Source organism: Besnoitia besnoiti, chromosome VIII, assembly GCF_002563875.1.
Source record: "Besnoitia besnoiti strain Bb-Ger1 chromosome VIII, whole genome shotgun sequence".
NCBI classification, from domain to species: domain Eukaryota; phylum Apicomplexa; class Conoidasida; order Eucoccidiorida; family Sarcocystidae; genus Besnoitia; species Besnoitia besnoiti.
The window spans coordinates 511,689-538,241 of record NC_042363.1 but is presented as its reverse complement, the minus strand read 5'-3'; the positions used below and the strand labels follow the sequence as shown (position 1 = coordinate 538,241).

General features: G+C 57.2%; 3 protein-coding genes across 3 annotated transcripts; all 3 read left to right on the top strand.

Annotated features, from left to right (window-relative positions):
- Nucleotides 1-545: 545 nt before the first annotated feature.
- BESB_082120 (uncharacterized protein) lies at nt 546-6,090 on the top strand (the record flags this gene model as incomplete). The annotated part of the gene is made up of 4 exons (XM_029366562.1): nt 546-3,134; nt 3,275-3,391; nt 3,692-5,590; nt 6,037-6,090. 4 exons carry the CDS (start codon nt 546-548, stop codon nt 6,088-6,090), a joined length of 4,659 nt encoding a protein of 1,552 aa, XP_029217022.1.
- A 6,080-nt stretch (nt 6,091-12,170) lies between these two features.
- Nucleotides 12,171-12,482, top strand: BESB_082110 (histone H4; the record flags this gene model as incomplete). The annotated part of the gene is made up of 1 exon (XM_029366561.1): nt 12,171-12,482. One exon carries the CDS (start codon nt 12,171-12,173, stop codon nt 12,480-12,482), a length of 312 nt encoding a protein of 103 aa, XP_029217021.1.
- Nucleotides 12,483-16,866: 4,384 nt separating this feature from the next.
- On the top strand, nt 16,867-26,135 carry BESB_082100 (uncharacterized protein; the record flags this gene model as incomplete). The annotated part of the gene is made up of 10 exons (XM_029366560.1): nt 16,867-19,239; nt 19,894-20,454; nt 20,744-20,801; nt 21,116-21,246; nt 21,751-21,907; nt 22,200-23,645; nt 23,811-24,484; nt 24,941-25,074; nt 25,338-25,423; nt 26,020-26,135. 10 exons carry the CDS (start codon nt 16,867-16,869, stop codon nt 26,133-26,135), a joined length of 5,736 nt encoding a protein of 1,911 aa, XP_029217020.1.
- Nucleotides 26,136-26,553: the final 418 nt, after the last annotated feature.

Here is a 26,553-nt window from a genome sequence, read left to right as displayed (position 1 = left end):
GAAGCCGATACACCCGAATCTTTCGCTTGCCTATCTGTCTCCCGGGCTACCTAGGGTGTGTTGTCAGGTGAACAGCTCTCGTCGCTCTCAGGAACCTTGTGAGTTTCAAACTACAGGCTGTCCAGCTCAGAGTTTTTCGTGATTCAGACATTGGCTCGGCCGCCAGACACTGGCGCTGCCGTCCCACGCGTGCGCGAGGGGGGTTTCGCCCTCCCTGCAGCCGCACAGGCACGCGCTCCCGCTGGGGTCGTCTCCACTCTTGTTTGAAATTCGTTCGTCCCCCGGCTCAGGAGGCTGTGAGGCAAATGTTCTTCTTCTCCCCGGGAACTCGAAGAATGGGGAGATCCCTCGACCTCAGGTGTATCTCGAGAGCGCCACGCCGAATCTCTGAATCGCTTTCACGGAGGAGCTACTCCCCTGTCTCTTGAGTCTCTCCGAAGACGAGTTCCCTTTCACGAGGTCACTGCGATTGGAAAGCGGGCAGTCACCTTCTGAGCGACGCGCGTCGCTCCCCATGATCCTGCGCCGCGCAAACTCGAGAGGAAATGGCGACCCTACGCGCTGAGAGGGAGACGAATCGTCAGCGGAATCTGTCGAGCTCGATTTTCTCCTCTGCGTCTCTGGGAGGTCATGCCGCCGCGTCAACGCTCACAGAACCTCGCAGCGCCTCGGGGCGGCGCCGAGCCTCTCGAGAGCCGACTGAGGCTCTTTGTGCGCTGCTCCCTGCGGATGTGGCTTCCGGCGGAAAGGAGAGAGCTTCCCGATTTGGAGGCGATCGCTTCCTTGTAGATTCGTCGGCGAGTTCAATGGGAGGGGAGTTCGCCTCTCGCGCAAGCTCGCCCAGTGTCAAGGCCAGCCGGCGCTTGCTCGAGAGAACGCGGTCGCAGTCGAGGGAGAGCAGGGCTTCGCAGAGGCCGCCGCGCGGAGACGCGACCCCTCCGAGGGCATACAGTCGTTCGGCGTCTCCCTCCGTTCGGCAGGCGTCCTCCGTGTGTGCCTCGTCTGCCGAGTCGCGCAGAGGCGAGCACGCCTCGTCGCCGCATCGAAGACGCCCTTCCTCGGAACCCCGAGAGACGCGCGCCTCTCGCCTGCGTGCACAGGCCATCGAGGCCTCCCTGCGTCTCGACGACGCGCTCAGGAGGCCTGAGGCGCCGCAGAGGGCTGTGCCGCGAGCCGAGCGAAAAGCGCCCCTTCCCCCTTTGCCGCCGACAACCCGTGCCCAGCAGCATCGTCTCGCGCAGACGCGCGCGTGCTCAGCGTCCTCTCGACGCGCCGCGGTTCTGAGGCGGGAGCTCGGCGAAGGCGGCGGGCAAACAGACGACGCCGAGGAATGGGCACTGCCGTCCTGCAGACCGGCAGCGACGGGAGAGCGCTACCGGAGGGAGGGGAGCGCCGAATCTACTTCTACAGAGAGCCGTTTCGGTCGGCCCTTCTCTAGAATAGAGGCGGCCGCAGACCGTAGAGGGCGACTGCTCGACGAACCGACAAAGAAGATCGGCGGAAGTCGCGTCTCGCTCCCCTCAGCGATTCCCCGCGCGACCCGAAGAGAGTTTGCTGCCGAGCGAAAACGCGACGGCGCGTCGTTCCGTTTCCCTCTCTCTCTCCGCTCCTCGCGTTCCTTGTCTAACTGCCACAGACAGCAAGCTGCGTCAGACACCTTCGGAAGAACCTCCCTGGAGGAGGAGGAGACGCACCGAGCGGCCTCTTCGCGTCAACAGCCACTCGCCCGTGGACTCTCTCTTTCTAGTTCAAGCTCTGCGTCTCTTTCGTCGGCTTCTGCTGCGGCTGCTGGTGGACTGCGGCGTGCGCCTTCGGGGGGTCGTGGGGCGGCGCGTCCCCTCAGTTCGGCGTCTGCCTCGGGGCTGGCGGCCTGGAGCCGCCGAGAGGTTGCCGCGGAGAGAGAGCGAGCTGTCCCTTTTCGGGCTGCGAACGGCTCCTCTCGAAGTCGAGGGGAAATGGCGGCAGGAGGCGGCAGCAGAGGCGCGCCGAGGGAGGCGGAGGGCGCGGTGCCGAAAAGTTTTTTCTCGCGACCCTTCGCCGCCAAAGAGGATCAAGCTTTGCTCTCCGTCGCCAGCGTGAGCAGAAGGGCGGAAGAAGCGCTCCTGTGCGGCGGCGTCCTCCCCCCGCTGCCCCCTGTCGGCGAGGAAGGAGGCGGCGAGGCAGAAATCTTGCGGCAGGCCCCCGGGGTGTTCGGCGCCGAGAGGTTCGAGCCGCTTGCAAATTCAGATGAGCTGCGATTGTCGCCTGAAGAAGACGAGGACTTGCCGAGAAAAAAGCCGAGGAGGACGGCCCTGTCTGACCACCAAGGCGAAGAAGCCTTTCGGCGAAGGATGGAGGAGATTCGGTCGCAGCTCGACTCCCGGCGCTGGAGCAGCTCCCCGCGCCCCCGCTCCTCTGCGCCTCGCGCGCCCGAGGCCTCCTCCGCGTCGTCCCTCGCTTCGTTCGGAGAGACGCGCCTCACGCTGGAAAAGACAGTCGCCAAAAAGCCTCTCCCCTTCGCGTCCCTCGTCTCTCGCAGCAGTCTTCTTTTGGGGCCAAAGGAGGCAGCGGGCGGCGAGGCGGCAGGAGCAGAAGGTCTTTTCAGCGAGGAGGCAGCGGCGCCCGCGTGGACCGTGGGCGTCGTCACGCGGGAGGGGACGAGGCGGAAAGTCGCGGGGAGGTCTCAGAGGCTGGCGGGGGGAGGTCCGCGGCTTCTTCCGCAGAGCCGAGCGGCGCGTCGGGTCGGGGAACGGCCGATGATGAAGACGGCTAAGGCTGTCGTCGCGAGGGAGGAGGCGGCGGGATGGCGGCCGTCAGCACCAAGATCGCGTCCTCTCTTCAATGAACAGGAAGACCTGCCGGGAGTCGCTGACGCCCTGGCGAACATCCGCCGGCGGCTCAGAGAGGAAGAGGAGAAGCAGAGAGAGCGGGCGGAGCAAGCTGCCAAGGAGGCGGCGGCGCGACGACCGCGGTCGGCGCTCTTCGCCGGGCTCCAGGACAGTCTCTCCGCAGTCGTCTCCTTCCTCTCGCTCGGCCTCAGCAGCGGAGGGGGTGCGCCGCAGGGCGACGATCAAGCCCCGGGGGGGGAGGACTGGAGAAAGCAGAGGCGCGGCGCGAGGAAGAAGAGGCCGCCGGAAGTGGGCGGCAGCAGCGGGGTGAGGAGCGCGGAGTTCCTCAGCAGCGTCTCACGAGAAAAAGTCTCGAAGTCCGTAAAAACGAAGAGCCCAGAGGCGCCTTGCCTCCCCCAAAGACGTGCCCGTTTTCAATCTCTTCGCCGAGGACTTTTCCGTCGCAGATGAGGAATAATCGGACGGGGCAAAAAACGCCCGCGGCTGCGCCGGGAGGAAGAGAAGAGAAGGAGGACAGCCACCTCCGTCCCGATGATGACGATCTCAGCTTCGAGAGCCCCCAAGTAGGAGAAAAAAACTAGCGCGCCTCTGTCTGTGCATTCCTGCATTTATGTGTATATAGTTTTGCATGTGTCCCTTTGTGGCAGAGGAGGGCGCGCAGCTGTTGAGACCTGGAAGCCGAGAAGCCTGGCCTGCCCACTCGAGGAATCCGCCACTCTGCTCACCGCATCCCGCAGATCGAGTGTTCTTCCCCATGTGAATGAGACGCGGGAATGTGTGTGTTGTTTGCAGCGACCGCACTTTTGTGCATCTGCCGCGGAGCTTTTCCTGCGGGACTCCTCCAACTCCTTGAGTCACTCAAGTCTCCTCCCCTCCAGTCTGCTTTCTTCTTCCTCTACATCGCTTCGCCCCGCTCCCTCTCCTTCTCCCGCTCAGCCGCTCTCTGGCTCGCTGTCGTCTTCCTCCTCATCTCTTCGCTATCCGATTTCTTCTCAACTCTTGCCCGCCTCTTCCCGCCCTCCCCCCCTTCGCTGCCTTCTGCTTCTTCTCCTTTTCTCTCCGTTCTTCGTCTTCCGCCGTCTTCTGCCGTCGCGCAACCTTCAGCCTCGTCTCTCATGTCGTCGTCGCCCAGACTTGAAGAAAAGAAAAAGGATACGCACGCCCTTCTCGCCGAGGCAAGAGGAAGCGGTCCTCGGCCTGCCACGATGTCGCGTGCGGCGGGGAAAGCATCGTCTTTCGCATCCTCGTCGCCCCTCTCTGCACATCCGCCGGCGTCGCAGCCCTTAGATGCCTTTCTTCGCGGCGCAGATCCGCGAGAGCGAGAATCGTCAGCAGACCAACACGCAAGTCGGTCTAAAGCGCCTTCAGCTGGCGACCGCGGAAGCGCGGAAGAGAAAGACGAAACCAAAAGAGAGTTATCTCCTCTGTGGAGTGCGCCTTCTTCGTCTCTCGGGTTCCTCGAGCAGGCAGGTAGTGCCTCTCTCCTATCGAGACGCGAAACCGCCCTGCGAGGCACAGAGGCCGACGAATTCCCCCTCCTCACGCAACTCGCCGCGGCGCAGGCGGAGAAGCGCGGCCTGCCCGCGTTTTCGCGTGCGGAGCCTGCGGAAGCCGCGAGTCTCCATGACCGCGAAAGCCGTCCCCCCAGTGCCGCAGGCGAGCGGAGGGTGGAGGGAGAGGCAGCTCTCCGCAGCAGCGCGGAGCTCTTTCAGGATTGTGCGGAGGAAGTGCAGAGAGACACGCATGGGCCTTCTCAGGACTGCAACGCAGCCGCTCGGCAGAGCACCCTGCAGAGAGACCGCTCGCCGTCGTCTCAATCATCTGGGCCCCCCCTTTCCTCCACGCGGAGTCAAGTCTCCCCGCCTGAATCGTCCTCCGCGGATCTTCTAGGCGGCGCGCGCGCCAGAGAGACGGAGAGTCGGCCGAAGAGTTTTTCCCGCTGGCTGGCGCACTCTCCGTTCTCTCCCTCGCGATCGACTCTCGCTGACTCGCTCTCCTACTCGCGATTCCCCGAGCTCGCGCCAGCAGAGAGAGACGATGTGGATAGTCTTTCCGGCGGCCGTCCAGGCGGCGTCTTTTCTCCGTTTCCCGCTGCTTCTGCGGGATTGGCCGCTCGGGCGCACGCAAAAAGGCCTGTGCGGCGCAGCGGAAGCCCCGAAGAAGCCCCGGAGAGACGCGGAGAGAACGCGAGGTTCCCTCTCCAGGCAGCGGACGAGGGAGAGGCAGAGGAAAACGGAAAACTCGAGGCTCAGACATCCGCAGTTGGAGAGCCGCTCCACGGGGGCACCCAAGAAAGCGACAGCCAGCAAAACGTCCGGCGATTTGAGCAGGAACGGCGCGAGCCATTCAGAAGCGTTTTCTCGCTTCGCAGCCGCGATCTCGCGGACTCGGGGGGATCCGACGACGACTCTCTCTCGACTCAGAGGCACGCATTCCGACTGCGAAATTTCCCTCCTGCGCTTCCTCGCAGGGACGACAAGCTTTTCTCCGCGTTTAGGGAGAAGGAGAACTGGGCACAGCGAGAAGACCTGCGAGTCGGAGACTGGAGAGAACGAGGGCTGCAGGTCGCTGGCGACGGACGAGGAGACAAGGCGGACGTGGAGTGGCGCCGCCTGGGCAGCCTGCGATCCTCAGAAGTGGAGAGGAAGCAGACGAAACCCTGGGAGGGCGGGAGTGAAGCAGGCGATCGCCTTCGCGAAGAAACGCCGCGAGCGTATGCGGAAGGCAGAAGAGAGTTCCTCGAAGGAGGAAGAGAGCCGAGGGTCGGGTTGCCGGCTGAAGACCCTAGCTTCACGTGAGTAGCGACAGAAGAGAGATTCCTGATGCAGAGAAGGGATCCTCCTCAGCTTTTCCGTGTAGTGTGTAGACCTTTTGAGACAAATCGAAGAGGACAAAAAAAGACGACATACGCATCTCGCACTGAGGCCGGGCGTCGCGTGCTGAAAGAAAGCAGTTTGGCATTCTGACAAGCGAGTCACGATGAGAATTCGAAGAAACGCGGTGTGTAGCTGGGACGCGAACATCTAAAGATACGTTTGAGACTCTAAATCTCAGTCCACAAAAAGACTTCACTAGCAAGAACGCAAACACGCGGTGCGGCAGGCAGACGCTCAAAACTCCGCTCCTCCGTAAGGCCGAGCGTAGACGGGAGGCAGAGTCTGTCTCCGAGCCTTGAACGCGCTTGTGTTCGTTTTGTGTGCTTTCCCAGACCGCGCAGAGCACAAGCCTCTCAGCCGACTTCGTTCCTGGCGTGGCGAAATAGTCCAGCTGGCAAACTCGCGGAACAGAGGCTGCTTTTAGACTCGGGTGAAAGAACTGCGAAGCGCCGAAGGCTGTGACAGGCACTGAAGTTGTGACGCGGTTCTCCTCTGTCTCGCTCTTCTGCCCTCTCATGAGCAGTATTCTCGTCGCTTCAAAGTGTTTGCTTCGCAGCTGCCTCAGTCGTGGACTTGTGTCGTGTGTTCATCGAGGACGTTGTGTCACATTAGCCGCAGTTCACTGTGATGGAACGCCGATGTAAGAGAGTTGTTGTTTAAAACACTTTTCGTTTGTCCCCTCTCAATCCCTCCCCCACAAGCTTTTTCCACCTTTTCTATTCTCTACCCTGTCCGCGACCCTCTGCTGGATCTCGAGACTGCAGCTGTCCGCAGAGTGAAGCCACGGCTAGCACGTGCCTATTCCGGGCTGTTACGTTGAATTATTTCATTCTCGCGGATCCGCATCACCAGCCATGGTAGTTTGAAGACTGAGAAGCAGCTGTCGTTTCCCTTAGCAGCAGTCGTGTCTCGTCTTCAATCTGGATGCATCTGAACCAATGTGATACTGAAGTCGCACAAATACGTATCAAAGTTTTTCGAATGATCTTAACGTTAATGCGATCGCGAGATACGCAGAATCAGAATTGATCCGAGTACAGGATCACAAAAACTTCCCCCGACGGTCGCTGAAGACAAGCACAAGCAAGGCCACCTCACAGCGAGAGTGTGTCTTTGGGGTTTCGTTGAAAAGCTTCTACTTTGTTACGAATGTTGGCGTCTACACCGAGGAACGACAGAAGTCGTGATATGGGACATCTTCAAGCCCCCCACCCCGACCCATTCTGGAGACAAGCTGCCACGCGCTCCCTTCACCCACACGCTGTTAGCATCTCGAAGTACGAGAAGTCATATGATTAATTTAGTATAGCGCGACGTGCAAGCGAACCTGCGATACATAAATATCTACTGGATGGTTATATGCTAGATTATTATATATTAGCGGCTAAATGTCAATAAGACATGCGAATTTCAGGTTTTCCATGAAACCTATTTGGAAGAAGAGGCTTGAGAGTACTACCGTTAGTACATAATACACAGTCCCAGCAGTACCGGCTACACTTTAGAAGAGTCGACTATTATCCATGTCGCGTTAGTTCTTGAGAAAAGGACTTCCGAACCACCTAAATAATGGTAAAAGAAGTTCCCATATTCTCCGTACAGAGCAGGCATTAAGAACCAAGGTCATAGCGAGGCCATGCATGTATCGTTATTATCACGTAAGTAGCTCGAAGAAAATGACGCACGGGGAAAACGCGGAAATACTCGGTAGTCGCCCACGCAAACTTGAATCCGTTGACCTGCTGAACCGATTGAGACTGCTGAGCTACGCGGCGTAGTACCCCGTCGGTTCAAGGAACGCGTGTTTTACAGCCGTTGGTATTTCCTCATCTACGTCCCGGCGTTAGTTGGAAGAAGCCATACGTATGTCGAGGGTGCATCTTCAAAAGCACAATACTGGAAATGTCTTTTCCCCCTGACCAAGGCAAGGTATGTCATCGGTGTCCGCTTCCCTTCCGCAGATCGTCATCCAGATGGTAGCCGACTAGCTTACATCGTACATCTTACCATAGGATTGGTTCTATGATTATATGCGACAGGCCCTCGGTGATGAGTTTCATCCAGGATCTGAGGTCTCTGTAATAGGGCCTCTGAAAACTTTCCACGCAGGGCGTAGAGCCGTTGGCACTTACAGGCGCAGCACGCCATGTTTGCAAATAGTGCTAGAAGCTCGGTCTTGTGCTCTTCTCGTAGAATATCTCTTATAGGGGGTCGTACTTGTACCTGCTTGCGAGCGTATCAGAGGCTGCTCACATGTCTCTATCGATGTTGTTTTGCATGTCGAACGACTGACGGTGGCATGCCTTGGAGGCCGTTCTAACAGATGTGTTTCACAGTAAGTCCTGAGGGGTAAACTGCTCTTGGGTTTTCCGTAGTGTTACAAGATATCTACAAAACCGCGGTCGCTCCTGAAACATCCTGCATGAAGCTGTTGGCAAATGGGGATAAACAGAAACGCCAAGAGGTTTCAAAACCTTCGCTCAGGTAGTCCCAGATAGGGGCAGGGCTCGCAGTTGGTAGACCACACTGGTCGATAGTACTGGAAACTTCCTCACTACCTGGTATCTTTGACCCCTGTGCTCACGATCGATCTAATACTGAGGAAGGAATAACTGTCAACTGAACAGGAGGTTTGCTGTCGGCTGCTCGCCGCGCCCTCTGTGAGTACTTGCCACTGAGAACATGAGCTCCTTTCGAGCCGTGTCCCCCGTATAACCATCTCCCGGTCACCACTCGCTCATGGATGGCTAAGACCGGATGGCGATAGCCTTTTCTCAGGTCAGTAAACCCTAGGCTTTTCTTCGTGTTCCGAGTGGATCTTTTGTAACGAGAAAAAGCTTGCTTCTGTGCACGCGTCTATATGGTAGTGTTCGAACAGTAACGCACTTGCTAGTCTCTACCTCCCCACCAGAGTCCTCTCCAGCACTCTACTTCGGTCACGAATACGGAAAACGAACCAGGTTCCTTACTACCCTAGCACACTACCATCCCGCTGCATTGCCTAAGACTCCTCTTGGGTAGGTATCCCTCTGCGTAAAAGTTGATAGGAGCCGTCACGCTGGTCAGCCCCCTGGATGCACCACGTAATGGAGGACGGGGCCAGTCGTATGAGTGTTTGGTCTGCCAAGACGGCGGTTATCCTTGTCATATTCAAAGCCTTTGAAAATAATATTATTTCCGAAAGTGACGAACCGCGGATGGTTCAGCGATTAGAGAGCTTGAGCAGCGTTGCACCGCGTAACTCATAGAGTATGTCGGATCTTCTCTGCAATCCAGAATTGTGTCACTCAAATCGAATAAACAGAGACATTGTAGTCCCTAAAATACTGAACATGGGTAACGGTCATGATATACAAACAACCTAGTTATTTCGGTTCGGAGTATACCAACACCACCGCCCTGAGTGACTCCCCAGTCCCTGTTCATCAAGTGAAATCTCTTTGTATTTCCTTCAAGATGGCTTCATGTCAGATTCACTTCGCGTCGTTGGCATTCTGTTATTTAACATTGGTACGCATAGCGTAACGTGTGTAAGCGTAATGCAGCTTCAGCTTCTCTCCTGTCATGCAATAAAACAAGTTTCTTCCTTTGTTGTTGATTGTTTGTTGGCATGCTGAGAACATAAGCACTGGCCAGTCACTGGTTCCGGATGAGACTGCTTTCAAGAACGCATAATATATGCTGAAAAGTACCATCTTGGAATGAGATGAAAGGGAGTAACGACTTGGTTACCCATGTTCGCCCTGTACCGAGTCGACGCCCGGGATTAGGCAGGATGGTAGTTTTCTGCACAGAATCACCACGACTATGTCGGCATAATCAACAACTAATGTGCGCCGCCACAGGTTCACCATCAGCTTAGTTGTTTCGATGGGAGATTTGCTAAGCTCGCTACAAGCTAACAGAGTGCAAGTTCAGAGTAGTAAAATCCTGAATCGAACTGATGTTTAAACCCCTCATCACCTAAGCAATACTCAGCGCGATCGTAGATTACATATTTCATCGGCTGCTCAAAAAAAGGTGGAAGTAACAGATTTGCTATAACTATAAGTACTACTGGCATCGTAAGCAGCGGCTGTACGCGCCTCCTCATCCTTGCTTCTTTCAAGTGAGAAAGGACCAAATGTCCACCTCAAGAAGTCCATTCCCGGATACAGCGTGCGTCGTTTTGCTTCCTCTTTGAGCAAAAGTGCACTTGTGAGTCAACTCGGAAATGAAAACGCATATGCGCATATTCTCATCAGAATGTGATCTGATTCTGTACATACGATGTTTACTATGGCTGGCACCACGAGCCCTTGGTCCAGTGTCATGCTTTTAGCTGTCGTTTTCGTTGTCATTTTTGGAAAGGTCTGTCTGCCTTGCGCATGTCCGAGCTTGGTTGCTGTGTTTGTCCGCATCCACCTGAGGATTTGACAGGTGGAGCAGATCTTGGAGGCACTACAAGCAGTGACGGTGAAGGTGTTGTAGACATACTTCCCCCTCAGCATTCGTTCTTCGCCTATAAAATAAATCTTCGGCAAGTTGTATTACAGTAGTACATCATCAACAGCAGTTCTGTGCGTGCGAGTTCAGTGGTTGATGGATGCATTGGCACAAGTCTTGAGCTCTTTTACTTTACCGGCGTCCCGGATTGTGTTGGTCGTTGCTCTGTATTGCTGTGCGTTTCTGGTGTCAACCGTACCTGGGCATGATGCTTGCTAGCCACACTATGAAACACGAGTGCTCCACCTGCGATGGCGTCAATTCTGGGTGAACTCGTCTAGCGTATACAAAGGCAAGGGGCCAGCCTCTAGGATTTACGAGCACTCTTCTCCCTACCTTCGTAGCTCAGCATCATGCGTCTCTACGCTGTTTCCCTCTCCGCGTCGTTCAACGCTTGCGACCAGCACTACCTCGAGGGACGTGAAAATTGGAGCCATCTACGGGATTGGCGTCGAAATCATGTACCACCCGGTCGCTGCTCAGTTTAGGGTTTACGTGTTATGGTTATGGAGTGGCGCTGTAGCAACAGAGGGGTTCAAAAATCTGAACCCTTTTTTAGCTGGGCCGGTACCGCGACTGTTGTCCCGCCGCCCGCCAGTGGCGGTTGTCTAGTGTCTAGTACGTTCATTGCCTACACTCCCACTGAAATCGCACGCCGAAGTCGCTCCCAGGAAGAGCTCAACCTGACGGGAAACTAAGCTCACACCTCAGCAGAAGCTCACTGCTTTCAATGGCAACATCTGACGCGGCAACGGTTGCTGGAAGTCGACGGCGCCCTACCGGTTGCACTCTCGTGCCTAAAGAAAGCCGTACGTTGCTAACCCTGAGCTTCTCGAGGCAAACATTCACTCCACTGATCGCCATCGGCTACACGAAGACAAAATCACGCTGACAGCTAGCACATCGCTGTGGATCCCTTGGCACGATAATTGGTCAGGAAGCCCGCAAAGAGTAACGAAGTTCGAGTTCTTACGAAACCAAGGTGAACCCCGGGCCGGAAATTCCCGGTCCACACCCCCTAAGAAGTACGCTACAACATGAGCAGGAAAACGATAATCTGCGTAGTTCCCCGCAAACGTCTTCCTGAAACGACTTACGGGAGCCAAAAAAGGCTAAATCCCGGCGGCCCCCCCTGCACGACACATGACGCCAAACACCACACCGGGTCGTACGGGCACCTGTACGTTTTAAGTTTATTGTACCGGCACTTGGCTGCTGAGCACCAACAGTGCAAGACAAACAAAAAGTACAGTGTTCATATTCATCAGGGCTGGAAAGACAGATGTGCGTTGTGTCTGTGTGTGGGGGGGTCTGGAAGTTTCCAGCAGCCGATTCGCAGCGACAGAACGTGCAGTGGACGGTGTACTTGCGGCAACTCCAGCTGCAGCGGCAAGTGTACCCCGCAATCCTTGTTTGTGAATGTTACCCCGATGTGCAACAGTCGAAAGACAGAAAAGACAGATGAAGACGGAGCTAATTATCCGGAAACATGCTTGCAATCGAGTTAGCGCGAGGGACGAACGCATAGTGCACCGTGCCAAAACGATTTTCCCCAGCATGCACCTCGCAGTTCGCCGTTGTCTGGCAACACTGTTGTGGTGTAATTTTTCGCGGTTCACAATCGGAGGTTCCGTCTGCGATCGGAGTTGATCGTTGATAACCACCCCCTGCTGGAGCGATCCGCGGGAAGGGGCGTCGTCACGGACGCTACTAGCCGGCTAGCTCCCTGCACTCAGGGGTGGTGGTGGTGCGGCGTCTGTCAGGGATTTGTAGAATCCCCGCACGCCGTGTCTGAAGTCCGGCGAGGGGAGGATGCGAGAGCAGGGGGGGACGAGCGGCCGTCGGAAGCCACTTCAATTTCGAGTGCTTTACTCTTTTGCCCTCTTCTCTGTGCATACATTATTTCGATACTTCGAGTATCGTTTCTCGTGTTCGCGCACGGAATTAAGATTTCAAAACCTCCTTTTTTCTTTTCTGCAAAATGTCAGGCCGAGGCAAGGGCGGAAAGGGTTTGGGAAAGGGAGGCGCGAAGCGCCACCGAAAAGTCTTGCGTGATAACATCCAGGGTATCACCAAGCCCGCCATCCGCCGTCTGGCGCGTCGTGGTGGTGTGAAGCGTATCTCCGGTCTCATCTACGAGGAGATCCGTGGTGTCCTGAAGGTTTTCCTTGAGAACATCATCAAGGATTCCGTCACCTACACGGAGCACGCTCGCAGAAAGACTGTCACTGCCATGGACATCGTCTACTCCCTGAAGCGCCAGGGCAGAACCCTCTACGGTTTCGGTGGTTAAATTGTGCAAAAGAGCAAGTCAAAATTGTGACAGGCAAGAAGTCTATAAGGCGGTGCGCGAGAAATGCTGTGGTTCTTGTCCTCTTGGACATCTTGATTTTGCCGTAACAATAAGTCGTCTTCAGGGGCGTCTCTGTTAAAACGGAACACCCCAAAGTCTTAGGCTTCACTAGAAGCCACCCTAATAAAGAATCTGTGGCTGCAGGGGAAATCCCCCACCAGCTCATGGCGGAAGTGCTTTGAAACCGTTGAACGATATTAGTTCAGTCCTCTTCTGCAAATACCGATGCCTTCGATTGTCTTGACGTTACTGCATTCGCTTTTTTCTAGTAAGTACCCGCCTTCGTTGCCTAAAAGCGGACGGGTTTAGTAGCATCGTGTCCCGCGTTCCCAGGGGACGTTTCCTCACTACGGTGCCGGCTGTGGAGGACGGCGCGACGGTATGGTTCAAATGTGTCGTCTTAGTGTAACGCTGCAGGGCGGCGGGATATTGGTGGTATGCCATACGTAATCAGGATAGTGCCCGGAAACGAAAGCAAGTGAAGTATAGTTGCGTCTACACAGGACAGAGACATCAAAGAATGAGGACACCTGGTATTTCGTGAAGAGAGCCCTCAAGACAGGACAGGATCGGTTTCAGCCCGTTACTTCGGCCGGATAAACGGCTGCCAGATGGGCCCAGACGCTTGCGTCTGTCGGCGGGCTCGCTTTCCCCGGCACCTGAACAGCAGAGCGCAAGTATTTCGTCAACTACCTGACAAGGAATTACGTACCTTTGGATTGTCATAAAACAGCCGCCGGTTGCAGTTTGCTGCACCGGGAAAGGATTACATCCTGTACTTGTACAGTGGGATCAGCAGTATCTGGTGGTGACATACAAGAGACGCTATTTTGTTCCCGTAGAATAACCTGATTCCATTGTTCCAGATATTAAGGAATGTACGCTTCATATAATTCCACCCCTCGGGATCCGGTACGGGAGTTATCTTTACCACATTTTCACGAAATACAGGGATCGGGTTCTACTTGGCCTGGCACCTATTTAGTAACTGGATGAACGCTTTTTACGTGTTGTAGGCATGAATAATGCTCAAATTCTATAGCTCAAGCACGACGGCCGGGACTGTATATTCAGTGCTTCGTCTATTGGGCTCGATGTAGGTCGTCTGCATGGTGGACCCAGGTGCCAAGTCGCTGCGCATATTGAAGAGACGCTGCCATTACTTCAGGCAGCATACGAACAACACCCTCACCCAAAAGGTTGAAACTTTCATTGAGGGCGTTCGATCGATACTTCATGAACTGAGAACGTTCTGAAATGATGCACTGCCAGAATCTCGGTACAAAACCGGTAGAACCCCTGCCGGTGGTTTGATGGTTCTCAGGCTGTCCTCCCCTTTCGAACCAGAACGCCGAAAGGCGCCAGCAGCAGCGATGCATCGACGTAGACGTACAACCACTTGCCCTTTCCGAGAGGATGCAAGAAAAGCGGAAAGCGGGTGAGGGCACATGCCAGTTTCACGCAGGGGTCAGACCTGTAATCGCTGTTGCACCGACTCAGCATGGCATCCTACCTCACTCCACCTCACACGCTTGTAGGGCGTCGCCGCGCCCATGACCGCTGCTGTCCGTTTCTGTCAGTTAGCGAACTGCTCGATATATGAGCCGACGAAGTGCCACATGAGGGCATGTTTTATGCGAGGGGGCCGGGAGAGGGAGCAGGGCATCGAGGAGGTTGTTTTCTGCTGTTCTGTTTGTTCTAGCAACTCGATTCATACAGATCCTGTAGGGAAGCACATGAAGTGCTCGGGCAGCAGGCTTTTCTGTCTGCCGAGTACGCGAAATGCTCATGCCTTGTGAGGTAGACTGCACACGCGGTCGGGGTTCTACATCGTCCCTTGCATCAAGGAATGGGCGAGTCACGTGCGCAGCACCAGTCCCTCAAATCACCAGAAGCCTGCTGAGTTACACTCTCCACCCGTGAAGGATGACTACGCTCGGAGCCGACGAGCTTACAATCCCTCTGGTTCGCTAGGCAGCAACAAAGCACGTGGAAGAAACGCACGTTCTGTTGGAAGTAGTAACGGAGGTGAACGTGTATGAACTTTCCCAGCTGGTTGCTTTTTTCCCTGTAGGTGCAGGGGTACAATGCCCGACAATGGAATCTGTTCGCAACCTCTGTTGACTTGTAATGCAGGTACGTCCTTGTCTATCAACTGTGTCCCAATCCCATGTTGACGATGTATGGTTGTGTTTGCGTGCTTGCTTCTACATATAAAGCGGCCTCAAAAGTATGAGTGAAACGGGATGCTTGACTCAGCATCTTCAGTGGCTGGCTGTGTACTCGCAGAGTGTCAAGCACTCTTTAGAAACACCTCACCCACAGAGAGCCGCTTCGCATGCGTTACTGGGCGGTCAGAATTCGTTTTTTAACTTCCAGACCAGAGACATTGACTTGTATCGCCGACGTACAAAGAAACAGACCCACCGAGAAACAGTACTACAAGAGTGGCTGCAGTCTCTTGCTAGTTAAGAAGCCGCTCTACAGTTGTTCTTTTTACCGCTTTCCAAAAGCTTGCAGGGAAGTCGTCCGGGGCGGACTCGACATGAGGTATATGTGAATGGGGAACCACGTAGCTCCAAGGCAGGCTGCCATCGCGGAGGCAGAAGACGTCGATTCTGGATACTTTACACACAGACAAAATTGCAGTGGGGATGCTGAGGTGCAGCGATGTGAGACCTCATTCAAGTTGACTTTTTGGACAGCCTATCGAGGAAACGCTGTTCCACGCCACTCCGCTGCGCACTTGTCTTTTGCACGGAAACCCCTCGCCCCGGAAGTCCCCTGAAATCCCGTGATTGCTTGGCATTCGGAGCATGAGAAGGAATCTTGCTCCGGGTTTCCTCAACAGCAATCTCCCAAGGGGTGCCGGTGGCCGAAACTGGACTTCGAATGAGTACGGAATCATCGAGTATCCCGTTCATTGCCTTGCTGACTGAGGCGTCGACTCCGAGAACCGCTGTCTGCCCGGCTTGCTTTGCAACGCGTTTATTTGATTGAGGAGGCAGTCTTTCGCTCAGTTTCTTCGCCTAATTGCATCTACACCTTCGTGGACGTAAGAACGTGTCTACTCGAATAGACACACTCAGAGAAAACTTGATTTCCTCGTCATTTTCTCGAGTCTGCGTAGCACTCGCTGTCGCCTTCGCCGTGCGCTTCTCGCCGCTTGGCTTGCTCTCTCCCAATCGAACACCGAGTTCCCTTTTCGTGCGGGAGAGTTGCCTGCTTGACATGCGAAACTTGGAGCAGATAAGGAGAAAACTGCAAAGTGGGGGAAGCCTTCTCTCTTCAGAGCGTCAGCACTTCCATCATCTCGAGTCAATGGTCTTTTTTTCTCAGGGACAACACCCTGCCCTGAATGACTACTTTTCTCAGTTTTCAACGAGCACTGTGTGGTGCCGAGCCTTGATCGCCACATGAGATTTTTAATCTCTCCTTCTCTTCTCGACTGAAGCTACCGGTGTGCAGCGTTGATTTCCGTTCAAAATGCGTCTATCTGCGAAAAGTGCAATACCTTCCTTTCGATTCGGGGACTTCAAGGCTCACTAGCTCCCGCCACCTCGTCACACTCAGGAGCGAAATATGCGTTGCAGAGAGGCACGGGATTTGAGTCTGTTTCCACGGAAGCAATGAACAACGATTCGGCGACCCTATCACCCAGGATCCTGCTCTAGCCCTCTTGTTCCACTTTTTCGAGTTTGGGGAGGTTTCGCGTTCCCGGAAGCCTGGGGCCAGGCGAAGATGAGGTCGACAGGCGCCGCGTGTCCACCGGCGGACGAGCAGCTTCGCTGAAACATTGGAGAAGAAAGGGGCCGACTCGCCTAGTTTCCCTTCTCATCAGAGCCGCCACTCAGGCTCTTTTTCTGCGTGCTGCGAGCTTGCCACGTTTTTCCACCGTTTCAAAGGATACACACGTGCCGCTTGCCCACGGCTCGGTCTCGGCTTCTTCTTGCTTTCTCCCACTCGAAAATGGCGCGCCTGAGGATTCAGTTCTTATCAAGGATCTTTGTCCAAGGAACGCCCAGCCCTTCTCCTTTGTGCCAGTTGTTGTTCAACAGGTGAGCGGCAGCATTTGCGCCTCCTGTTCGCTTCGTCCCTCTTCAAACTGCCCGTCGCGCCTCCGGCGTGCGCCATCGCTTTCTCTCGCGTCTCCCGGCGGCGTCTCTCATGTGCCCTTCTCTCTTGGGGTCACGGCTCTCCTTCCCTGCAAGGGGCTGGCGACGCCCCCCGCCCCCCGCTCTCCAGCGGGTCTGAGGCCTCCTCCTTCCGGGGCTCTTCTTCTCCCCCCCCGTCTGGGCCCCTGTGACAGCCGAAGCGCGAGGAGATGGCGCCGCCTCCGCCTCGGCTCTTCGGCGCGGCGCCTCGCGGGGTCTCGTCTGCTCGTGCGTCGGCGCCGCCTCGGCCGCGCTTCTCACCGGCGCGAAGCCTGGAGCTCCGCCGCGGCTCCGCGCTGCTGCTTCTCCTCAGTCTCGTTCTGTTCCCCGCGCTCGCAGTCTCTTCCTCGGCGTCGGTGGCCCCCGCGGACTACTCAGACGACCTTTTCTGTGCGTACTACGGCGACAGCGATTGCCCGTCGTTCCTGAGTTTCGCGACTCAGACGCTGGCTGTGGGCGTCCGCGCATGCAGGACGTACTCGTCGCTGGCGTTTCGCAGCGTCTTCTCGCTGCTGTCGCGTCTGCCTTTCCTCGAGGCCCCCGGCGGAGGCGCAGGCGCGGGCGCGCGCATGCTGCACGTCGTGCTGAGCGTTTTCGCGACAGTGCTCTTTCTGCTTCTTCTCTCGCAGATCTTCTGGCGCTACCGCGTGCACCACTACAACAAAGCGGGCTCGCAGGGCCTCATCCCCAAGTCGCTGCACCAGTGGGAGCCCTTCTCGTCGTCCTCCTCGCCGCGCTACTGCTCAGTCTGCCGCCAGCTGATTTCTGGCTTCCTCATCTACCGCAACACGGGTTGGGCCTGCAGCCTCTGCCAGCGCTACGCGCACACAAAGTGCCTCCGACTCGCGGAGCGCCTCGATTGTAAGACGCCCTGTCTCCCCGCGCCGACACCGCACGTCTTCATCCAAGGAAACCTCGCCGCGGAGGCCACGTGCTGCTGCTGCGGACTCGCCTGCAGCTCAAACTTTGGGCTCGACGGGCTCCGCTGTCTCTGGTGCAACCGCACGCTCCACGAGGAGTGCCGCCACCGCCTCCCGTCGCCGCTCTGCGACCTCGGCGCCTTCCGCCAGCTGATTCTCCCTCCCTCCGCCGTCAGTCTCAGCTTCTCGCTCCTCTCCTCGAACCGCGGCCTGCTGCGCGTTGCCTCCTCGCTCTGGGGGCGCCTGGGCGTCAAGGAAGTGATGAAGGAGGGATTCAAAGAGGGCCTCAGGGAAGTTCAGGAGGGCGTTCGGAAGTTCAATGAAACGATCGTCCAGCCCCTGAAAAAATCGCTGAAATTCGAGCAAAAAACGCACGCAGGCGAAAAGAAGACCCCACACACTGCGAAGGCTGCGGGTGCGGCCTGTGCTCCTGAGAGCGGGAAATGGAAGGCGCGCGAAGCAGAGGCGCCGAGCCAGAACGCGCCCGAAGAGGGCGGAGCAGTAGCCGCCGCCACCCCTGAGGACAAAGGAAAGACAGGGAAACGAAAGACAGCAAGAGAGAAAGCGAAGGACGAGAAGAAAGGGGGGCACGAGAAGAAAGCAACTGCAGAGGAGGCTCGCGTCGGCGAGGAGACTAAACATGCTCCAAAGAATGATAGCGCACACGAAGGAAAACCGCCAGCTGCGCAACGCGGCGTCAAAGAGAACGAACCCGCTGCTGGAGACAGGGGCCTCTCCAAGATCGACCGCGAGTCTCAGGCGCCAGGAGAAACGGCGCCTCCAGATCTCGGCTCTCTTGGGGATGCCCACACGCTGTCCTGCTCTGGAGCCTGTTCCTCGCTCGAGTCGACTGACCGCCTACGAGCCGCCAGCGCGCCCGCCGGTTCAACTGTTTCAGAGACGCCCACGGCGCCCTCTAGCGTCGAGGCCCCCTGCGCGCGGGCGGGAAAAGGCGCCGCTAAAGAGCGGAAGCAGCAGCGAAAAGCTGCAGCCGCGCAGGGAGACGCGGAAAGCGTGGGGGATGAGGCGGCAGCCGGCAGCGGAGCCCGTGAGGGAGAGACGCGGCGAGCTGCCGCCGTGCATTCTGGAGACGCGACGGCCTCGCCTTCTCCTGGAGCGCGGGCGCCCCGGCGGTGTGGAGGATCGGGAGAAGAAACGGGCTCGGAGGCCGCGGCGCGCGACGCATCTCGACAAGCCTGCTCCACAGAGGAAGAGGACGCCGAGGAAGAGAAAGCGAGCAGCGAGCCCGCGAAGCTGACGCTCTCGTTCGCTCGGAGCGACGGCGACGAGGGCGCGGAGCGAGCCCGGAGGGGCGGGGGAGAAGGCTCGCGTTGCGTTGCGAACAAGAAGACGCAGATGCCGCTGAAGGCTGCGAGCCGGAAGACTTCTGTGGGGGGCGGCAAGGCGAGGCGCGGGGAGACAAGCAGCCGCACGCAGATGATGTATACCGTCGCCAAGGTGATGCCGCCCAAGGCCTCCGTGTGGAGACTCAAGTCGAATCCGAGTCTCTGGTTCGCAGAGGCACACGCCACGCCGCTGCTCGTCTTCGTCAACGTGAAGAGCGGCGGCCAGACTGGCAAGTCGATATACAAAGACCTCGTCGCAGTCCTCAACCCACTGCAGGTAAACAGAGGGGCCTCTTTCCACGACAGAAACTGCCGCAGACGAAGTTCTCGTCGAAGTCAGGGCGCCCGTACCCGTATGGTGGTTATGCATGTTGCGCAGAGTGTGTCAGGCGATTGAGTATCGCCCGGGGGTCGCGCTGACTGGGGAACGCGTCTGCGCTTCGAAAGCGTCTCACCTCGCTCGCGGCTGTCACATCTCCGTTGGCGTCTGCGCGGCCTGTCTGCGCGGCCTGTCTGCGCTGCGTGTGTGGACGGCATGACTCTATGTTTGAATCGGAGAGAGAGTTGCGGAATAGAGGTGAAACGCATTCAGAGAGGGACGAAAACATGCACCTACGTGCAGCTGCGTGGGAGGTTGCTCACACGTGCGAACTTCCCAACACATTCGCATGGCTATCATTGTTTGGGAGTTTGCTGTGAGTTTGAATGCGAGAAAACGCAGACATAGTCTTGGCGGTGAATCCGGTGCGAGTGTGGCGAGCTTGGCGGCGGGCAGCGCGGTTTGTTCCCCTCTTTTTCGCGTTTGTGTCTCGCGCGTCTCCGCCGTTCCCCGTGTCTGTTCGCTTTCTTTCTCTCTCTCTCTCGCCTCGCCCTATTCGGCGGGTGCTGTTGGGCGTCAGCTTTCTCCCCGCGTCTCTGTGGCTCCGCGTAGGTGATTGACATCCAAGCGGAGGGCGGACCGACGCGCGCGTTGACCTTTTTCAGGCCGCTGGCGCTGACGAAGCGGCTGCGCGTCCTCGTGTGCGGCGGCGACGGGACTGTGGGGTGGATTATCGACAGCATCCACAAGGTCTACGGCACGAAGGCGGAGACGGAGCCCAGCGAGGCGGCTGAGCAGACAGAGGAAGACAGGGGCGCGTGCGCCTCGGAGACGGGCAGCGGCGCCCTCGACTCTGCAGCCGAAGGCGATACCGCGAGAAGCGCGGACGAGACCTGCAGCCGCACCACCGCCAGTCCACACGCCCCAGCCGCGGGGGCGGGCGCCCCGCCGGAAGGCGCGCCGAGCCCGCGGGCCCCACAGAAGGCTGGGGAGACGGCCAAGCGCAGCACGAGGCGCCGCCGCGAGGGCAGTCTCTCAGGGAAGAACGAGACCAACAACGGCGCGAGCGACCTCAGCAGCCTCGTCCCTGTGGGCATCTGCCCCCTCGGAACTGGCAACGACTTGAGCAACGTCCTCGGATGGGGCTTCTCGTTCGACGGAGACATCATGAAGGTGAGAAAAACCGGCGCCCCGAAGCCGAGCCGACCGAGTGCGTCGATGGAGAAGTCGCGCAGCACGCTCTCTCCCTGTGCGGAACGACGAAAAACTCGACCGCCACAGGGATGGGTACATGTAGTACACATACATATATATTTATATATATATATATGTAGAGACAGTTGCATGTGCTTTGTGCATACAAGTATGCCTCGGTCTACGCCTGTGCGTGGGGTCTACTCGGCTGCGTCGTGGCAGGGCTCCGGTAGTTTCGCTTCGCCGCTGGTGTGCGTCTGTGCCTCAGCATCTTCTCAAGATTCAGAGCGCAGTCTCCTCGACGTTGGATCTCTGGAAGGTGAAAGGTGCGTTTGAGGAGGCCGACGAAGGCACAGCGAAAGCGAGGAAGCGCCTGCTAAGGAAAGACATTAAAAGGACGTAGAGACTCCTCTGCTTTTCACCAGGCTGCTGCCTGCGGCTATTGGCGGCTCCCTCCGCTCGTCTTGCGAGTGGAGGCGCGGCAGAGCGAGGAGAGGCGCGTCTGGTACTCCGCGGCGTTCCCTCTCCAGAACAGCGCCAGCGGCGTGCTTTGTGAGCAGGTTTTGGGGGCCGCGTTCTCGGTGCGACGCGCAGGCTGCTTGTCGAGAGCTTTTCCTCTCATGTGTTTCTTTGTTTTCAGTTGTATCTGACAAAAATGCGCCGCTGGTCGAGACGACGTTTTCCAACTACCTCGACGTGGGCGTCGCGGCGCGGATCGTCCTGAAGTTCCACAAACTGCGAGAGGAGAACCCCGAGCTTTTCCAGAGTCGAGTAAGCGCGAGAGGCCGGCTCTATAAAACCCCTCGTGCGTTCTTCTCGCCGGGTGATGGCCTCCGTATCGAGCTGCGAATCGCAAGGCACAATGTGTCGTTCTGTCTCTCCGCAGTGTGTGTCTGATTCGCTTGACGAGAGCAGAGAAACGCCTTTTGTTTCCTGCGATTCCAATGCGCGGAACCACTTGGCCTGGGAAAAAACCGAGGGGAGACGGCAGCCGGAACTGAGAGTTTTTTTCTAAAAAAATTGAGTGCTTTTCATCCCGAAGCACGAGTCTCTTGGAACTCGGACCATTTTCACAAAGATTGTTTTTGTGAGTGCTTTTCATACCGAAGCGCGAGCATCTGTGCGTTGAAAACGCCCCGTACTGTGTCGTTTCCCCCTGTGTCGTTTCTTCCTGTGTCGTTTCCCCCTGTGTCGTTTCCCCTTGTGTCTTGTTCTCGTCGAGTTTTGAGGTCCATCGCTGCATGCGCTCGACGTCTGCGCTGCGCTTGTATGCAGCTCGGGAATAAATTCCTCTATGGCGAAGTCGGCTTTCGGGACTTCCTGGTGACGCCCAACATTGCCTTGCGAGGGCTGAAGATTTTCTGCGACGGCGAAGAAGTTCCGCTGCCCTACCTCGAGGGCGTCTGCGTCGTGAATATCCCCAGCTTTGCAGGTAAAGCCTCACAAGAGAGCGAGAAAGAGGTTCCCGCGCGTCTCTCTTCTCGGTTGCGCTTGACGCGACGTCTCTCGACACCGCTGCAGATCTGCCGACCAGCGTGTCTCACTTTGTTCAGCTGCATCGCGGTGTCGCGTTGGTCTGCGTGCCCCCGCGTGAGGCTCGATCCTCTCTGGACTGGGCGCCAGCTCTCCCGGTATGCCAGCCTGGGAGTGCGCCCTAGTATGTTCTATGAGTTCTTGCCGTTTTTATTCTGATTTTGAAGTATTTTTTCTGGCTTTTTCTTCAGGCGGCGTGGAGCTGTGGGACACTTGTCCAGACTCTGTCTTTTCCACCACCTCGCGGTCGCCGGGTCGGCTGTCACCTCTTGCGTCGCATCGGCACTCCTCTCACGATTTGTCTGTCTCGCTCGCTGCGGAGCACGGACTGCCTCTGTCTCTCGCGAGTAAAAAGCTGCTTAAGCAGTCCGTCTCCTCTGCGTCGCTCGCGTGCGAGGTGTTCGCCGCGCGCGCGAGCCAGGAATCTCGTTCGGCGCTGGGGCGAAGTCCCCGCGGGAGGGGCGCCGGGAACAGCCTCGAGATGGTCCGTCTGTCGTCTTCGCCCTCCTATTCGTCGTCTTCTTCGTCGTTTTCTTTTCCGCAACCGGCGGGCGCGCTGAAGGCGGCCCCAGACTTGTCGTCTTCGTCGTCCTCTGCGTCTCTCTCGTCCTCCTACACGACTGGTCAGCTGGCGACCGCCGGAAGGTCGCCGGGTCCCTCGCCTTCGCCCCTCTCGCTGCTCCCGCGTCGGCCTTTTTCGGCTACGGCGAAGGCCACAGCAGAGGCCTGTGTCTCCTCTCCCTTCGGCGCGCCAGGGCCTGGGATGAGGCGGCGAGACGAGGACGGCGTCGATTGCGAGGCTGCGCAGGGCGCCGTGATCGGGCACTGCTGCTGCTGCGGCGCAAAAATCTCCCTCACCTCGTCCTCGTCGTCGCCCTCTGGCTCTGCGTCTGCTTTCTCCCTCTCCTCCTCCCTTCTGTCGACCGCGTGCTCCGCACCAGGGCCCCACGCCGGCCTCTCTCGCGGGAGAGACGAGCGAGGCGGCGACCGGCGCGGCACTGCTGCGCCGCGTCAAGACCTGCAGTCGCCAGTGCCTTTTTCGTCGTCGTCGTTCTCGACTGCTGGGCGCGTCTCGGGGTCGCAGCCCTCCTTGCCCTTGTCACTCTACTCGCCGCACCCCTTCTCCGCGCCGGCGCTGCGGCGCGGAGACTCCGCGCCCCTGCGGCTCGACGCGGAGCGCCTCGGGCGCCGCCGCGAGGGCTGGGGTGCGACCGCGATCGACGGGGCGGAGGCGGAGCGGAGCGCGACGGGACCATGCAAAGAGGCGGAGACACGCGGAGGAGGAGAAGAAGCGCGAGAGGGCGCCGCGACCGCGCACAGAGAGAGCAAGAGCCGACACATCCGGAGGAAGGAGACTGTCTCCTTCCAAAGCAGATCGTCGTCGTCCTCTTTCGCAGGCGAACCGGCCGCGACGACGGGCGAGGACACCGCCACTAGCGACGAAGAGGAGACCGCGGAGCGAATGCGGACGCGCGCTCTCAGACAGGAGCTCCGGCGGACGTGTTCGTCGTCGTCAATCTCAGATTTCCCTTTATCGCCTGCGTCGTCTTCTCTCATTTTGTCCTCGGACCCGCGCGACCACGCGAAGGCCCCCGAGATATCAGCCATGCGCCTTAGGCGGCGGTGCTTCTCCGCAGGTGTGAGAGCCGGAGCGTCGGCGAGCGCAGCGGCGGACTCTCGACAGCGGACGTCCATACGCCCCTCGGGAGACGAGCACGCGAGACCTAGAGACTCTTCTTTTTCGGCGTCTTTTTCGGTGTGTCCTACCTGCGGGCAGCCTGTGAGTCGAGCGCTCCTGGCAGAGCCCCGAGCGGGGCGTAGGCGAGGCCGCGACGAGGTGCAGACGGTCGCGCAGGGTGGGGAGAGGCGAATCAAGAGCGCGGGCGGCCTCCACGCAGCGAGACGAGAGAAGAAAAACGGGATGCTTTGCTGCGGAGTCTGCTGTGGCTGCTCCTCGCTCGGGGTTCCCGCCGGCGTCTGCTGCGCGGCGCCGGAGGGAGCGGTTGAAGACGAGCGACGACGCGCGAAGAAGGAGAGGAGGAAGAGCGCCTTCGCGAGCAGTGGCGGCGCGCGAGGCGAGGCTGGCGGGCGACAGGGAGAGGCCGCGACGACGCGCAGAAGAGAAGAGAGGTCGGCTCTGTTCGCGTCTGGAGGAGACACTGCCTCAGGCGAGGACGAGGGAGATCTGGAGACTCGAGCGGAGAAGAAAGCAATGAGATTCCGGCCTGCTTCCGCGAGGACGGCGAGACCTTCCTCGGAGCTCTACGGTGGCGTGGGCGGTCTATTTGGAGGGCCTGACCGCGAGAGAGAGGCGGCCGAGCAGGCCCCGCTGCCAGCGGGAGACAAACTTCTGCACCACGCAAATCACGCATCCACGAATGGAAACGCGCGAGCCAGGTGGAGACAGCAGAGCATCAACGACCAACTCATCGAGGTTGTGGGCTTCAAAAGTCTGTTTCACCTTGGCCAAGTTCAAGTAAGCGGCCGACGCGAACTCGCGCGGCGCTGCGCCCACCTTGCAGATTTATGTCTTCGCCTCTTCTTCCCGTCTTTGTCGAGCTGTTCGTATCGACCTTGCACGCGTTTCTCCCTCTCCTTGTGTCTGCCTGTCCCTGCTTCTACCAACGCCTCTCGCTTGCCTCTGTGTCCTTTCCCGCCGCATGCGCCTCTCCTCGCAAGTTCGGTTCATTCCTGCGCTCCTCCATCTGTCTGGCGCTCTCTAGCTAACTTTAGTCCGTCGATGAGCAGGTTGCCTCGCTGCGTCCACAAATATTCATATATATATATATATATTTGTATATCCGTCTATGTATAGTCATATAACCAAATACGTATAGTTTTTTAGAATGTGAAATTTCCACCGCGCAGCTATGCAGATAAGCGGGATACTTAGTGATTTTAGCAACATTTACATGCTCTGTGTGTGTTTTAGGTCGGTTTGGCGAAGCCAGTCCGCATCTGTCAAGGGAGAGAGTTGAAGTTAATTCTGCCTCAAGAAGTGCCTCTCCAGATCGACGGAGAGCCAACGATGCTTCAAGCCAATACGACGATGCACATCACCTGGAAGTAGGTCCTTTTATTTTTTGTTTTTGCCATTTTCTCTCCGTCGCTGCCCTCCCGCGTCGCATCTCTGCGGTTGTCTGAACCCTGCGTTGAGATCGAAAGCGAACCACTCCATTCACGATTGCTTGTTGCCAGTCCGTGTATGCCAGAATTTTTGAAACATTCGAAGAAAATCACAGAATATTGGGCCTCTGGGACTTTGATGCCTACCCTGGCATGCATCTCCAGAGCTTGCATGTTCGTTCAAAATGTTTTTTTTTTTTCAGTGCGGAGACGCCCGTCCTCCTGGCCTCGGATAAGTCAGCGGAGAGGCAGACGCTCGCCACTGTTCAGCAGGTAAATTTTTGTGAAAGTTTGAGGAGAGCTCCTTGCGCTCTTTTTTCTTGAAAGAGAATGGAGACGGGAAGGAGGAAATCCATTCAGGGCCTAGGTCGCAATGGCGAGCTGATCCTTCGAATGTTGTCACTTTTTTTCCGCTTCTGCTTGATATCTATCTTTCTATTTTCGTATCTATCTGTGTGTCTGTCTATTTACTTATCTATTTATTTATATCTATCTATCTATGTAATACTGCATACGTGTGTACCTGTAGTCACATGCCTATTGTTTACCGTTTTCTCTCTGGCAGATTTTCCGTGTGTGGAACGGGCCGTGCCTGTAGTTTTGAAACTGCCTTCGATCCTGCATGATGTGCGTAGAGGAACTGAAGAGAAAAAGAAGCAACGAATGGTCTCCTATTTATGCCGTATTCATCTTTGCACTAATACACACACGCGCACGCATGCAGGCATGCAGACGCGGCCAAGCGTCTCTTTCGAATCAGATGAGTGCGAAGGGCAAGTATATAAGCAAGTCGCGCGGATCCAGCTTCGTGTGGGTGTCATTTTGTCTTCTCCACTGAACTTCTTCTTGACAAAGTGCGCTGGCGTTTTGAACGAATTTAAATAGATTTTTGCGTGTCTGCGGTTTTCTGCTTGCAGGTGCTCGCGACGGCGTACAGCCGCGGCCTGCTCAATGACTACCAATTTGCTCAGCTGGCAAAGGAATTTCAGAAACGATTTTGACGTTCATCGTCTCGTTCTTCTAGACTGGAATTTCTCTTCTTCCCTTGCAGTCTGTGATTTCTGTTCACTCACTCCGGGTTGAGCTCGCCTCTCCTCTTGGCCTGCATGTATCGCCCTTCGCTGCGCCGCCATGTGCACAGCTCCTCAGGATCTGCTTCGCTCATCTGCAATTATGTATCCTTATCCCTTGCTCTATACACGTGTGACGCATGGCTCATCTATACGCATACTCACAGATACGTGAAGGCGGCCTACATATAAATATAAATGTATACAGAGGTGTATTGCGTGCCGTGTGTGTGTACACATGCGTGTCTGCGCATAAGGCCGTTCAAAGTCCATCTCCTTTGAAACTCTACTCTCTCGAGCGCTTCAGAGGCAATGCGAGCCTGTGAAATCCCCTTCCAAGCCATCTCTC